This window comes from Oreochromis niloticus, linkage group LG9, assembly GCF_001858045.2.
Source record: "Oreochromis niloticus isolate F11D_XX linkage group LG9, O_niloticus_UMD_NMBU, whole genome shotgun sequence".
In the NCBI taxonomy this organism is placed as follows: Eukaryota; Metazoa; Chordata; class Actinopteri; order Cichliformes; family Cichlidae; genus Oreochromis; species Oreochromis niloticus.
Window position 1 is genome coordinate 12829095 of NC_031974.2, and position 16305 is coordinate 12845399.

General features: G+C 39.4%; 1 protein-coding gene across 3 annotated transcripts in view; it reads right to left on the reverse strand.

Annotated features, from left to right (window-relative positions):
- LOC100711087 (RALY RNA binding protein like) overlaps nt 1-16305 on the reverse strand; it is a 119444-nt gene that overhangs the window by 60078 nt on the left and 43061 nt on the right. For all 3 annotated transcript variants that reach the window (XM_005449032.4, XM_005449031.4, XM_025910204.1), the window contains one exon: nt 9127-9400. In XM_005449032.4, coding sequence (XP_005449089.1) covers nt 9127-9382 — 256 coding nt within the window. In that variant the 5' untranslated portion in view covers nt 9383-9400. The remainder of the gene's footprint in view (nt 1-9126; nt 9401-16305) is intronic.

A 16305-nucleotide genomic window follows, 5' to 3' on the forward strand; every position in this document is an offset into this window, starting at 1 on the left:
AGCACAAATGAATGGCTTCTATCTGCAAGCACATACATAACTCACATATTAACACATGCACATGAACTGAATATTCTTACAGCCTCAGAAGCAAACATAAGGAGATGAAGGATACAGGGAATGCCTTATGGGGTTTGATTTGGCAAGACTCAGTCCAGTGGATCAGGAGAAATTGGCCCATCTCATTGCATACTGCAATACCCAAAGGGCCTCTCACTCATGACTGTTCATGCTTCTAAACCTGGCTCTCAAAATAAAGTTAGTGAACTGTGCAGTTATTGTAGACATAGCTGGAATTATCTATGCAAATTTCAAAGCAAGACTGAGCCTCCTGAATGCTAATAGTGAATGATGGAAAGAATTACAGCAGCCAGGTGGGTAAGATACAGGAGGATTGGTTTGGATAGACATTAAAGGAAAAAGAAATCCCTCCTGGATTTTCACTTACAGTGGTAAGCCTGTAATATTCAGCGCAATCAAGGAGTCACATGCATTTTGTGTAAAAGTGTTGAAATGTTTTAAATTCATCTGTTTTATTTTTGTGTGTTAGTTAAATTTCCTTTTTTCCCTATTTTTGTTGTATAGTATGCCGACTTTGAATCTCTCTGTTAGACAATGAGTGAAGAGAAAAGCTATTTCAATGCTGAGGGACAGACACCAAATACTGAATAGGCTGCCTACAGATGAGCAATAATCTAACAAATTCAATTTATATGAACTGCATGAGATTAGTCTAGACTGTATTAAATCAGTTTTAAAGCATGTGTTTTGTGATAAGTGAGTGCTAAAGTGTAAATAGAAAAAGCAACATTAACCATGCATGGATGGCCTTAAATGCTAACAGTGAAAATGCTAACATGCTAATTTTTACAATTGCTAATTGTTTTTGGGGGGTTAGCTTTTAAGCATGTTTATTTGTTTATTAACATAGCAAACAGTAGAGTTTGCTAATTAACATTAAACACAACATACAAATAAGGCTAAGAAAAAGTGAGCCAAATTCATGCTAGTTCATGGTTCTAGATTAATTTAATCGTGGCTGCAACAGTAACTTCAATGGAAAAGAGCTCTAAAATTAAATAAATAAATAAACCGGATATGAAGTTAGATCCTTCTGTTGTCTGTTAGGTCTTTGCCATTTCATGTTGTCCACATAATACTCGCATAAATTTTTATGTTACATAAAAGCATCACATCATGCTAGAGCAAGTATGCAGGACAATGAGACAAACCCCGAGATATGTGAGCAAGAGCTGCATGTCAGTCTCCAATGACGATTTAGTACCTATAAAGGGATAAACGGAGGTACTCACAGCACAGTACTTTCCAAAATATACAAGGAAACTACTCCTGCTAAAGGTGGAAACAACAAACTTGTTTCACCACCTGAGGCAAAAATATATCATGTGCAACAAGGCCACGAAGGGCTCGCAAAGAGGAGATACGAGCAGTTGCTGATGTGCAACCCAAAAATAAACAAATGACTCACCTGAGTATGGCTGGAGCAATCGCTAGTTGCATTCCATGTTACAGGAAATCACTAATGTGCTTAGATGGTAGAAATGCTTTAAGCGACTGGTTAAAAAACTCAGCCCTACAGTAGATACAACATCCCAGGCAAAAAAAATATGTTTATCATCAAATTTTATCATGTGGAGGCCTCCTTGGCTTTTAGCTTGAAGCGAGTTTAGTTATGTTTTACTTTTCACTTACAGTTTCCAGGGAAAACACTACCTAGGCTACTTGTGTTCTTACATTTGATGCTGTGTCCCTGTAAATAATGCAGTCTCACTACAGTTGCATTATAATGCAAAATTCAATGGCAGTGTGTTTGAATTTCGCCTGGTATATTCTTAATTCAATTCAATCTCATGTTTCCATAGTTTTTATTTTGTGAAAGGTAACACTACTAAAACTTTAGCCGCTGCACTCTGTCAAGCATAATGAAGGAGGGCATTGTAAAGTTGATTGTGACTATGAAAAATATAGTATTTGATGTAATGCCAATATTTTAAATGTTGCTGTTATGCTCTTCTGCCTCATGTTGGATTTTAATAGGTTTGTTTCTGCATGTGTCTCATAGCTACATTCACATAACAGAGTCTAACTTAAAGGTAGTTTTGATGCTTTTTATCGTTAATGTCAGAAGCTTTCAACTGGCCACCAGTGTCCTGTTCTGACCTCACAGCAGTCTCGCCCCTTGATTAAAATAATACATTGTAAAATGCCTTTAGAAGAAGTCCCCTGTAGGCGTACCCCTAATAATCAAAAAATAAAATAACGCCACCTGTATTTGTCTATTAATCTCTAACTATCAAAATTAACCCAGAAAAAAAGCAGCTCCAGTAAGTGTGTCTGCAGCCACTGTAAGCACTACTCCCTGCATGTTCTCCTTCTACCTGTCCCTCCTCACTCTTCTCCCCGCTGTAGTTTACTCTCTGTGTCCGGTGCTGCTTGCTATGCATCATGTTGGCCCAAAATGACGATTGATTGCAGTGCCACTGCTTTTGTAATCCGCTTAGGATGGATTTTGCATCTAAATCACTTTATTATTTATGTGCCTAACTCTTGCCAATGCCATTTGGAGGCGGTATGATTGGTGATCCATCAAACATTATCCTTCACTTTGGTCATTAATATTGTAATGGGATGGACCTTCAACATGAAACTTCCAGGTGGAATGCGAATCTCTTCAGGGAGGGTCAAGCTACTTAAAACAGGAGTCAACAGAAGAAAGATTATCAGGTGTACTCGCTACCAGGCAGGCTCTCCAGAGATGTTGTTAGCCTGCCCTCTCTCTGCTGTCTACCTCTCTCTCCTCCACTCCTACGCTCCCAGCTCACACAGCAGCTTGTGTCTTCATACATGGCCTCTCTTAGAAAAATATAGGATGTTATTCTTTCATTGTCCTTTTTCCATCAGGGCTTCAATCACCACCTGCCAATCACACACGTCTGCTGCTTCCAGGCACACACTTAAGCTCACCGTGCCACGTCAGGACACGGTTGAAACAACCACCTCTGTAGATGAGAAAAACAAGAAATGATAGATATTCATCTTACCACATAAAGGGCAAGTGTGATATGCATCGCAAACATTTGATGCGAATACTTCAAAGGAGTCTTATATAATCAGCTTTTTTATGAAAAGCTTTTCTCTGAAAAGTTTCAAAGACCCAAGTTTGATGTTAACTCCTTGCGAGTCCTTCCACTGAATGTTAAGGTAGCGTAAGGGTTATTTTCAGCGTGCCGTATTGAAACTCGGCACCGCAACGATGTGGAGGCTCCGGGGATGCTGAAACGGCTGAGGGCAAAAAATCTGTCGCTCGTCGTCTCCATAGCAGCCCCCTGAGCCCAGAGAAGAGTGAGGCCATACAGATAGAGCTGATACCTCTCAATGGGTGAGGAAGGCAACTGCTCAGATGCATTTGAGGTTCATGGATGCCAGCAATCATCATGTCACTGAGTCACAAGAAATTCTTCCAGTCAGCTTTTAGCCAGAGGGCAGGGAAGGCACAACAAGTAAGACGAAGAGACATTTGTACTTTACTGTATGTCCCCCATTCCATGTAGAGCAGCTGACCTCAGATAACTCTAAATACTTGAGCGATTGTCCTATGAGGGATTTTATTGTCATCGTGGAGAAGAGTTTGCATGTTTCAGAAGAGTGTTCATACGATTCAGCATTTCTGTTATGCATTCAACAGATGAAATGTGTTTTTGTAAAAGGAGCTGCTAATACTGACAAGTTTCCCGCAGTTGTTTTCAGTGCTACTGAGTCTTTGATAACAAATTTACTGCTTTGTTTAGTCTCTTCATTCTCATTCGCATTCAGTAAAAGCTACAGCACTCTTCCATTGCCAGCACCAGCAAGAAGAAAGGCACAGCTAGCAATTGGCTTGGTAAAAACCAAACACAAAGTCAAAAGGGAGGTAATATTAGGCATGGTCAAAAAGAAGCAGGACTTACTGTGTAACAACCTCTAAAACGGAATGCTATATACATTTCATTACTTCGTGGTGTTAACTGTTAATTGTTAATTGTTTCAGCTCCATGGAGAAAGGCACGAAGCAAAACAAATGAAGGATACTGTGATATATATATGCAAATGTTCAGTTTTATTCTTCTGTGTTAATTCAGACTATCATCCCACCATGCTTTCCCAAAAAATAGAAAAACAAAAAAACTGAAAGGTTGCTGATGTCTTTCTTTTCTTTTCTTTTTGCATATTTGTCATTTATCACTCTCAAATGTTTCAGATGATCAAACACATTTTAATGTTAGACAAAGACAAAGCGAGTAAAAACCAAACTGTATTTTAAATGGTGATTTCATTTATTGTTCTTTTATCATTCAAACCTACCTGTGTGAAAAAGTGATTGCCTCCTAAACATAATAACTGGTTGCGCCACCCTTGGCAGTAAGAACCGCAATCAACCATTTGTGATAATTGGCAATAAATCTTTCGCAGCAGTGTGGAGGAATTTTTAATTCATCCACACTGGAGGGTTTTTCAGCATGTACGGCCTGTTTAAGGCCATGCCAAAGCATCTCAATCAGATTTAAGTCCTGATTGTGAACAGACCACTCCAAAACTGTTTTTTTTTTTTAAACTGGGGAACCAGGGCACGTTCACCCCCGTTTCAAGTTTTCTCCATGTGTGGATAATGGCTCTCACTGTGGTTCACTGGAGTCCCAAAGCCTTTTCCAAACCGATAGATCTCAGTGACTTTCTTTCTCAGCTGTTTCTTTAGATTGTGGCATGATGGGTTGCTTTTTGCGATATTACAGCCTACTTTACTTTGTCAGACAGGTTCTGTTTAAGTGGTCTCTTGATTTAACAAGTCTGGCAGTAATCAGGGCTGGGTGTGGAAAATCAAATTGAACAAAAAATATGATTATTAACAGTTAAGTCACGATTTGGGGGAGGTCAGTTACTTTCACATAGGGCAAATGGTAAATGGTAAATATGTCGAAGAATAGGAAATCAGGAAGGAAACACATACTTTTCACAGCACTGTATATTTTCTCCTTTTGATTTTGGCATTAGAGCTCCACCATTGCACGTTTGATATGCACAAATCAAGAATCCTTTGCTTTAAATACTGCCAACACTGTGGCAAGGGAGGTTTCTTTACTTTCTAGTGTGTACTGGGACATTTTTTTCAATGTTTCACCAACAGAGGAATAGAGGAAAGCGTCTTCGTGTCTGATCTGATGCTATATTAAACATCTGCGCTCGTGCGAAACGAGAAATTTCTTCATGCTTGTATCTGCGAATTGCACAGAGATACAGCGCTCCACTCAAAATAGCATCACACGTACTATTATTTGGTAATGATTGCTGTGCTCAGAATCCTAGATACGATCTCATGAACTCCTACTCATATTTGATAGAGTAATGGAGCATCCATTTTTCATTCTGCAGGCGAGGGGAGGACGGTGCTGCCAGCTGTGCGATTTTAGAATTTTTGCATTTGCTCATCGGCGGTTTTTCAGCTCCACACACACACAAACACACATATGCACACAAACATATAGCACACATACAGTCTCATCTGCAGTGGTGGCAGCAGGCTATGACCTCTGACACTTGTGTATCAGCGAGCGCACAGATTAGTCATCACCCTGGGCCTGCGCAACTGAAGTGGAGCTGTGCAGTCGAAGTATGATGTGATTATTCCACTGACCTCTTTTCCAGTGACAACTCCCACTTCAAAACTGTGCTTTTTCAAACATTCCTCTCCCTCCACACAAAGATTTGTTGATTCTTCTTGCGCGGGCGGTCAATGATAACAACAGACATTGTCAACAGTGGCTCAAACAGCAACACACTTGAATGCCGGTCCTTTAGTAACAGAGCAATGTTAGAGTACCTGTGAAGCTGACGTGCAATCAACTTGCAGGTAATAACCCTTTAATGAAATGTTTTTGCACAGGAAGCCGGATGCTTTGTGGAGGTCATCCTTCAACACGAAATCATTATGGGGCTGATTCATTTCTCTGCCATGTTAATATAAAAAGCATCAGCTTGGCAGGATGAGAAGAAGGGTGGTCTAAATTGTCAATTAAAGATCTATCTTCCAGTCTTACTCACGCCACATGATTTGCAGACTGAGTGATAGCAGTGAAGGCTGAATTGTCTTGCTTCGTGTGAAATGAACTCTGTAGTAATGAAAATACTTTTAGTTATAATTGTTTTCTCAACCAAAAACAAGCATTCACACATGAAAAAGAGTCACCTGTTTAGCATTAAAGTCACAAATGAATCAGTTTAACTCTTATTAGGTCTTTGGTGGATTGCTCACATATGGTTTTGGCTCTGTCGGGTGATCAACCTGCTTGTGAATGGTTTTAATAACAGATGTTTTTTTCCCTGCTAATTCACTGATTGTAACATCCATAACAATAAATATCAAACTAATGCACATCCTCAAGAGCAAAAACACATTAGCACATTGCAAAGAGGAAACACTTTCATGAACAGCTCAACATCTTAACAAGAGAAAAGCTGCTGAAAGAACCACATACATAGACTTTTATAGGAGGGTGCGAGAGTCAAGTCAGACTACCGGTGTCAGACTATTGGTGTTTTGGTAGATATAAGCTGTGTCGAAAGGAGGCGGATCAATAACTTGTCTGGTTGATGCAGAAGAGACACAGCAACTTTTAAATGAGCTCTGCATTTTCTTTCATTAAATCTTCCCTTTTCAAAAAGATTAGAAAGACCACTTTCAAGTCCAAGCTGACAATCACGCTGTGTCCTTCTCTACTCCGTAGTCACAGAAAAATCATGGCGGAACCAAAAGTTTTGTCTTTATGATGCAACATCATAAAGACACAAAACTGCAAGGTAACCAAAGTGATCATGTAGGTCTACCTTATTATCCACTATTATGTCCATCTCTTGGCTTTGTATCTATGTTCTTTTATGGGTTCAGTTATTATTGTACCTCTTCAATCTTTCCGTAGGGAGCCTCATGTTTCTTTGTAATGAAATAAGAGCCTAGATGACAAATATCTCATTTTATAGAGAAGAGGCTTTCTCATGGAAACCCTTCCAGCCACGCCATACCTGTTCAGTCATTTTTAGTTCATTGTTATTAATTGTACAATGCACTGAGTCTGAGTGAAGGAGAGAGATCATTGTCCTGTTAATTTGTCCCAATTTTGGACAAACTTTGGCTGTTGGTTAGATGGCCTCACATTTGACTCTAGATTACTTTGGTATATAAAACAAGCTGAATCATCACCTCCCCATTACTGTGCTTAACAGTTAGTATGATGTGTTTGTGCTGAAATGCAGTATTTGGTGTTTGGCCATAATGGACAGCATCGAATATCCAAAAGATATTCATCAAGAAAGTTGATTCAGCTGCAACTTTTCAAACCTAAGCCATGCTGCTAATTTCTTTCTAGACACAAGAGTAGAACAGGCTTTCTCCTGGCAGTCCTTTGAAACGAGCTATACTTTCTCCATCTTTTACTAATTGTGCTGTCATAAGCTTCAGCATTTAACATGCTAAGTGAGGCCTGTAGAGCCTGAGATGTAGCTCATTGAGCAGTCTGAGGACTGCACAGTCTGACCTTGGGGTGGTACATTCACTGGAAGATTGGTAATTGGTATGTTTTCCACATGTGAGTATTCTTTCTCACTGCAGAATGAAGCATTTCTAATTGTTTGGAAATTGTCCTGCAACACTTCCCTTACCAGATTGGCAAAAACGATTCTTTCTTTAAGATCGTTTCTGGTGTCTTTCCTCCTTGGTAATGTGTTAACCCACATTTGAATGCTTCAGACCAGCAATCCAGACAAGCAAACCACTAAAACGTCTGCATTTATAGAGGTGCTCACACTTCCTGATGAGTAATTATCAAGTGCACTGATTAGCAGCACCTGACTGCTACTTAGCCTCTTAAAGTCTCTTATGGAAGCTGTAAGAATGTATTTTGCTTTCTGCAAACTGCTTCTGCATTTGGCTTGACTTTTGTTATGTAAATAATGACACAGTGTAATATACCATGTTTTGGAGTTCATCTGAGAATGCATTTAGTTAATTTTAAGATGTGCTAAGAACTGAAAGAAGGTTTAATTTCTTTTTACTGTTATTGCATTATGACTAACACTCAGTAAAACTTGCACATTGCACTCACTGCAGAGCCCAGGCTCCCTAGTTGAAACACTAAACTTGCTGCAAAGAATTTAATCAAAAGGTCTCTTGCTCGCCTGCCTGCATGCACAGCATTATCTAGTCATGATCATTTTAAAATTATGTTTGATAGCAGTAGTGTCTAGGAATGTGCTCCGCTGTATCTTTGCAATTCATCCCTAGGCTTCACAAAGATGTTTTAACAAGATAAGGCCCCAGACAATGCCCTTCAGAGACAAAACTTAATTCAAAACTGAAACTTAAATTGTAGCTTTGTTTGCTTCTGGAGTGAAGACACACAAAACTGTATAACAATGATTCTTCAGTGTTTTTCTAATTTGGTTCCATTTGTCTAAAAAGTTAACTTTTGACTCACGTCTTTTGATTGCTTAAATACTTTGCCTGCCAGCCAGGAACAAAATGAATCCAGATATGAAAACTTTTCCCACTCACGATCCACAACCAACAACAACAACATAAAACACTAAAAAGTGCACGCACAGTAGAGTAGGAGTGCTTGCACAGCATATTGGAGGTGCATCCCATGCCACATAATAAATTCCATTCCGCTCTAAATAGTATGTGACAAGAACTTTGACACACTTTCTGCAAGTTGATGTTTAGTAAATGTTAAAATCAAACTGTGCTTACATCCACTAGTGGATCAGTTAAATGATTCAGCAGGGATTTTCTCAAAAAACAGCATGACAACAAACACAGACATTTCAGCATTTAGGAGCCAAGAGAGGCTCTAAACTAAAAGTCTGAAAGATGCCTAAGGCAGTTTTTGTTCCCGAGAGAGACAATCCATTCCTCCAGCAAAGATCAAGCCTCTGTATTTCAAGAGGAAAGTGTTCGTGAAGTACAGTATAGGCTATATTTCACTGGGCTTTCATACTAATAAAATCTGCATAGCAAACGATAGATACCTGAGAGCAAAGCGGAAAAAACAAAACAAAAACAAAGCAAAGACTCACCAAGAGGCTGTCCAGCAATGATACGGGCGTTTTCCCCCGCCACCGCTGCTCGGGCGTTCCTTTCGTTCATGTATTGTACAAAGGCGTAACCCTTGTGCACAGAGCAACCCACTATCTTGCCATACTTGGCGAAGATGACCTCTATGTCGGTCTTCTTGACGATGGCTGTGTTGAGGTTGCCAATAAAGACTCTGGAGTTGAGGGAACGAGGGTCATTCTTGTTGGTCACGTTGCTGGTCTGAGTTTTACCAGTCATTCTCCTCCAGTTGCCCTCCTGGGACACAGACAGAGGGGGAGGGGGAGAGCTTTAGAGGACGGGCAGGCCAACTCCAGCTAATTCTGCTCCAAAGGAAGTGTTTAATATAAATTTTTTAAATACAACATAATGACATAGATAGTCAAATAAATAAGCACAATTATAGATGGAACTGTTGTCGAAGAACTCCAAGAACTAATTCAGAATCAGTAAAATATCTAATAATACTCTTAAAGAAGTCATTTCATGATTGCAGAGTTGTCACCAGTTACCTAACTGCTGCTTAGAGATTCACAAACACTGCAAGTTTAAAAAAAGGAAAGAAAAAAGATGTCTATACCTCAAATAGTGGTTTAACAACTGACCTTTCTTTACAGATCCAAAGATTGAGCTGCTTAGTTGGAAAACAAGTGACAGCACAGTTGGCCAGTTATTCTTTTAGGACTCGCAACAACACTAAATTTAACCAATTCTGAATGATGATCATTGCTTCTTCATCACATACATGTGCTTCTTACTTACTTGCCCAGCCAGCTAGGTGTGCTGGTTTGTGACCGTGGGTAATATGGCATCATGGTTTTTTAAAGATGTTTCTCAGTCAGACAACTACTTTAAAGAGTAAAACACACACAGAGTCTCTCTGTGGTTCCTTCAGCTACTGACAGCATTGCTGTGAATGGATGTTTTACTGACCCAGCTGGGGGCATGTGATTGGCTGGTGACAAATCCACTGTCATGAAATGTGACATGAAATATAACTAGATAGAAAAAAGATGAAGTAAAAGTCAGACTTCTGGAAAGGAGATTCTGAAAAAGATATTTTACATACACTTAAATTAACTTCAATTTAACTTGAATCATTTGACATTTATTTACTCATATTATTACACACTGGAGCTCCATGAAACGCAGGATAATTACTTTTTTCCAGTAATACTTTATACTAACCATAGTTAATGAATGGAAAATTCATTTTTAATTAAAATAAAGCTTTTACTGTTAATGAAATTGCACCATTATTTAATGCTTACACATCTTTTAATAATAATTGTTATGGAACTGATGAATGACGGCCTCTGTTAATATTTAGAGTTAAGTGACAGTAACTACTTCATGTTTAACTCAAAAAAGTAGGGCAACTTTCCAAGTATTTCATAAATGTGAAGTAAAGGCAACCATGTCAACTTTTACAGAACTATCTACATGTTTAATTAGATTTTAGATCTTTCAGTGTAATTTTGGAAGGATGAGCAATTTTGAATGAGGAACACAGATTGTGTTGGGACAAAATAAGCCACTCTGAATGGATCAGGGCAGAGAGCGCTGGGAGATGACAGGATATGAATTGGAGCCGGGCCTGAATTACTCTGAATGCATGAGCTTTACCCCTTCCACATTCATTCTGACAGGTGGAGCTGGACTGATGTTTCTAAGCTCTGCAAATGGTTAATAAATACAATATAGATCATCTATAAACGCAAATTGGCTGTCTATTATAACTGTTAAAACTGTTAGTAGTGAGACAACTGTGCGTGCTGTAACTACATGGACTTTGTGTTTGCTTTTGCTTTTACTGTCTGTTTGTTTTAGATAGTTTAGGTGTCAAACCTACTTAGTAGCTTTAGGATAAGATTGTGGTTTAGGTTAAATGACACCAAGAAGGGAGTGAGATTGGCCTTACTGTTGTTTCGGCACAGGTCCAATGCTGTGTGTTATTATATGTACCAATGTTATCATATTAAATTCAAATTATAGCTAATCTTTAGTAAATAATAAACCTAAATGACTTGTTTGACAGCAACATATTATTTTCTTAAAGCTTCCTAAACTTTTAAAGTTTTACCCTTTTTCCCAGTTGGGTTCTACATTTTAAATGCACACCTTCTTGTTGAAAAGGCTGTTGTTGTTGAAGGTTTCCTTCTCTGTATGTAAAGTACAAGGTCACTGGCCAGTCAACTGCTTACCTAAGCCACATTTTGCATGGTTGAAATGCTACCACTGGATGATTGTGAGGAGCATACGAAGGAGCAACAATATGTGAATGTCACAGCAGTTCTCTCCGCTTTGTGAGAAACGAAATACAGTAGCTGTCAGTGAAAAAGCTTTGCTATCTCAATACCCATATTGTTGCATCCCTAATGCTTTGTGTGCCATTTCACTGATCACAGAAAGCGTGGGCTGTAATTCGTGTTACAGTTTTATTCAGACTTTTCTGTGCTGTCAAGTTATCAACGTACATTAGCCTCAGCTTTTGTAGGCCTCCTCTGCAATTATTCCTAAATGACCTTTTCATGGCTTGAATGTTAGTTTTCATGAAAGATGATTGGTCGCAGCATCGGGGCAATTATGCCTACCCAATGAAAGGATGCACTATTGAGCGATTATTGTTGTATGTTTAATTACGGTTATCAAACGGCAGATAGGTAAATTGATCCCAAAAAAATTTCCCACCAGTTTTTCCTTTGATTTTCTTTTCACTGCAAGCATGTCGTTTTGTTTTTTTTATAGCTGGAAAAATCCCGGTTTTCATTACAGTTTATGTTCCAAAATGGATTACAGTTAGTCCATTAAATACTGTGAAATATTGTGACGAAAACACTGAATATTTAATATTTGCCTGCTCTGCGTCGCTGTCCCTGACACACTGTGATAACAACTATTCAGCTTTGAGACGAAGAACCTGAATAATGGATCCAATCCTCAGTAAATAGGATTAGTAACCAAGGTAACGCTGATGTTCTTGGAATATCGTGCACGAACACACAAGCGCACACACGTATGCATTTCTGACTGGCAGTCTCTTTCCCTTTACCAAACATAATTCCCAATGCAAACGGCTGTAGATTCCTATGGCGCGGCAGCTTTGATTGCCCACTGTGTAGCGTCAATCTCTGCACAATTACACAGTGTAGTTTTATTGTGATGTGCTGTCCTATAATAACTTTGTTCGGCAATTGGCTGTATGTGGCAGGAGAATAATTCTGAAAAGGATGCAATTCACACACTGAACCCACAGTAGATAAAGAAGAAAGGTGCCCAGTCAACCAGGAAACTGGAACAGCCGTGCGATTTACAGAGGAAATATTCTGTGTCATGCATCCATTACACCTGAGTCTGGGATCAGGCAACACACACTACCGCTACTCTTTCACTTGGCAACACATGTTTTATGTGTTATATCACCTAACGTCGGATGTTATTTCTTTGACTATTTGCACCTACTGTGGCTGCACAGCAGCTCGTGTTTACAGTGCTGCATGGATGTGCTGTTTCTGCACGTGGCCACATGTGGGAATAAACTCCTGCTCACCAGTCCTCAAGTGGCCTTGTCATTTATCAGTGGCAGACACGGAAAATTGATGTGGAGCAGGCACACAGATATGCATGTCTTAACTCAAACGAGCACCACAGTGACCACCTAACGCTAGTTCAAAACCCTGGTCTGACACCCCTGCCATATGGATGTTCATGGACAGGTCACAGGGAACATGACAAATCAGTGGAGAAGGGTTAGGTTGCCTCTCTAGTTCAATAAATCAGGAGTGGATACTGACCTTCGGACCACTTTACCCCTTCTTACTGTTGTATTTCATGTTGTCTTCTCTGTTGTTTTCTTTAGAACGGGACACTAATTTATTCCATCAGTGGTTTTCCTGCTGACCTTGCCTTTTAGTATATTTACAACCTCCATTAAGCTTCTCGTCCTCTGAGGTGATAGCATCACGGGGAGAAACATGGGAAAACAGCGCAGGAAATGATAGTCAACCAGGAATGTAATTGGCAAAAGAATTGTTTTAGAGGACCTGATATTTGTTATCAAAAAAGCACAGAAACGTGCTCTGCAAACTGCTTTTAGAGGAAAAGTAACGAGCCGGTGTTCAAAGCCCACTCTTTAAAAATGATTACAGCTTCAACTGTACTGCCTTTTGACAGTTAAGAGGTGAAGACAGATAAGTCTTCATTTTCACTTTCATGCCGGCGTGGTCGTGTCAGAATAAGTGCCACATTTTTCAAAAGGTGGACGTCTCCTTTGGGAAAGAAACACTTTGATGTTCTGGCATTACAGAAAAGCGCAGAATGCTTTGCCTTTAATATGTTTCGAAAGAGAAGCACAATCTCATGGCAATGATAAAGACATACAAATAAGGTCAGTAGAAAAAGCATCAAGGTTATGTAGTTGACAGCGCTGCTGTGTTGGGTTAGCTGTTGAGTGAAAAAAGAAAGGGTTTCATGCAGAAGTAGCCATATTACTGAGCTCTCTCTTGCTCTGTAATGCATTGTGCCTCGGTAGACAGGCTCTTAAAAGGTTGTTGTTTGGCTCTGGCCACCTGCCTGATTTATAGACATTTTTTTTCATGGAGGGAGGGAACTCATTGAATTGATTCCTTTTGTAATTTCCTACCACTCCACCACTGTACATTTCTCTTCACGATGCCTCAGCCTCTCTGCTCTGATTGTTGCCTAGGCAGCTCGACGGGCTGAGGAAAGGCCGGAGAAGCTGCTCGCTGAAACAGAACAGAGAAAGGTAACCCGATACACCTTTTCCAAAAGTGTTGCCACCGTGTACTGCAAAGTTAGAATAATTGCTTTAAAGATTTCTTCCATTTATATCTTGACTTAAAATATGTCTTTCTGCCCGTGAAAGCAACAGCAACAAGTGTGAAAAAAAAATCCTATTTGTAAATCAACGGCTCTATTTGTATTGTAGGCCGCAGAGTATTTCAGTCGTGCAGCCAGCCATAAATATGTGCACTTTTGTGAAATGTGGTCAGAGGCTGAAACGATTCTGATCCAAAGAGAAACAGCACTCCCAACATTTTCGCCTGATTTAAAGGTGAAGGAACAGTTGCGGAAATTAAATTTGATATGAACAGAATAAAGGCCATAAACACATTTAATGCTATACAGCACTTTCCACTATTCTATTCGCATCTTAAAAAAGGACTCCAGTCTCCAAGATAGGAAGCCATAAACCTAATTCTCTCCACATTTTCAATCAGCTGCTGCCCTTTGGCTTTATGAGTCAAGGTACACAGTGCCGGCCTCAACTTCAACTCTGCTACACCGCTACTGCAAAGACCTATAAAAAGGAGGAGGAGGAGCCATTCTAATTTTGCTGGCAAAGGGTGTTTGAAGTGCTATAAATGCGAGATAAATTTTGTTCAATGGGACATTTACACAACCTCGCTGTTTATGACTATCACAAGTCATTGTTTTTTTGTTCTCTGAGCAGTTAATTGCATGGGGCAAGAGAGCAACATCTCTTAAGGTAAGAGAAGTTTTTGACTGCTAACCTAAACCATGAATGGGATTTATGGTTTGAAATATTTAATTACTGTTTTCAGAGGCTGCTAAATCATTATAATCATTATAATCTCATCTTCAATGCTGCCCTTAGCTTTTTAACTAAAATTGGAGGATGATGTAAAAAAAAATACTACAGAGGGTCTGTAGCCTTGTCTTAACCCCATCAACCAGATTTTCCCCTCAATGTCATGTGATGTGTGACTGAGGACCCAAATGCAAACTGCTGAGATGAATTTCAGAGACAAAAGATGAACTTTTTTTCAGGTGGTGCAGTTGGGGAAGAGGGTCAGAAGCACAGTATGACACCATAAGGAAATAAACCAAAATATAAAGAGTGAGACACAAATAACAAACTTTATACACAAAGAGGAGCTAGGTTTCCAGTGACAGAGAGCTGAAGGCTAGGGATCCCAGAAGACTAAACTGGGAGCATAAAGATAAAGCAACCAGGAAATACCACATGCACAAAGTTGCAGAATTCAAAGAAACTCAACATCCAGGAAGGTACAGAAAAGCAGGACTCAAAATTAGGCTTAAAATAATAACTAGAAATAAGAAACTAATTCCTGAATCCAAATAATAAAGAATACTAAGCTTAAAATGGAGAGACAAAACCTATTTGCCATGACACTGAGTAGCTGGTGGAGACCAAAGCAGAGCTAAAAGGATAGTCATTGTTTTACTTACGTTCACCACCTCCTAATATGTTAAATAGGTGTTACAGTTCCAAGACATGACCTAAAATCAAAGCTCTTAAATGAACCCCATTCTAATGGATGAAGTGCATACATTAGCTCTCTGCTCATGGACAAACTTTCATCAATAATGACGTCTGTTATGCAACCTGTTTTTCATAAATTACTTAACTTTTCCTCTAGTTTTCATTTACTTGTGAAATGAGTTTTAAGTGCAAGCAATGACAGTAATGATACAATACTCCTATCTGTAATTTATGTGGCACAGCATGCTTTTTAAAAAACAGACTGTGGTTACTAATTTTTATTACTTTTTTTTTGTTCAATTTATGCTTGAGCATTTCTTTCTTACTTGGGTGGTTATAGGCTTGGAAGAAAGACTATGTACCTCATACATCTTATCTAACTTCAATACCACAACCCTTCACAGCGGGCCCCTTTTCCTCTTACCTGCAGCAAACCTCATTTCACTACAAATAGTGGCTATATGCGTCGCAGCGCCAACCATTTTTATTCCCCTGAACTCTGTTCTCAGAAAATTCATTGACTATTAGAAAGCCTGGAGGAACGATACAATTAGCTAACATGCAAATGGAGTCATTTCTCAGTTGGCTCTCATTCACCTGCACGAGAGTGATGGGTAAAATGTGATGGGAAAAACTCCCGTGTGCCGGGGCATAGCAAACATTGGATGATATACAAGTGGAATTTCTTATTATCCAGGGGGAGTCTGCTGTTTGTGACTGACAGGGGAACACCTCAATTGCACTGACAAGATTTCATTTCTTTCCATGGTAGTATACAGCTGCACAGAGTTAAAACTAATCTGGTCAAACACAGTGAGCTCTCGAGCGCAGCATAGATCAATCTCTGTCTGCTCTTAATCCAATCTGATTGGTAAGAATAGCATCGGGGTGATAT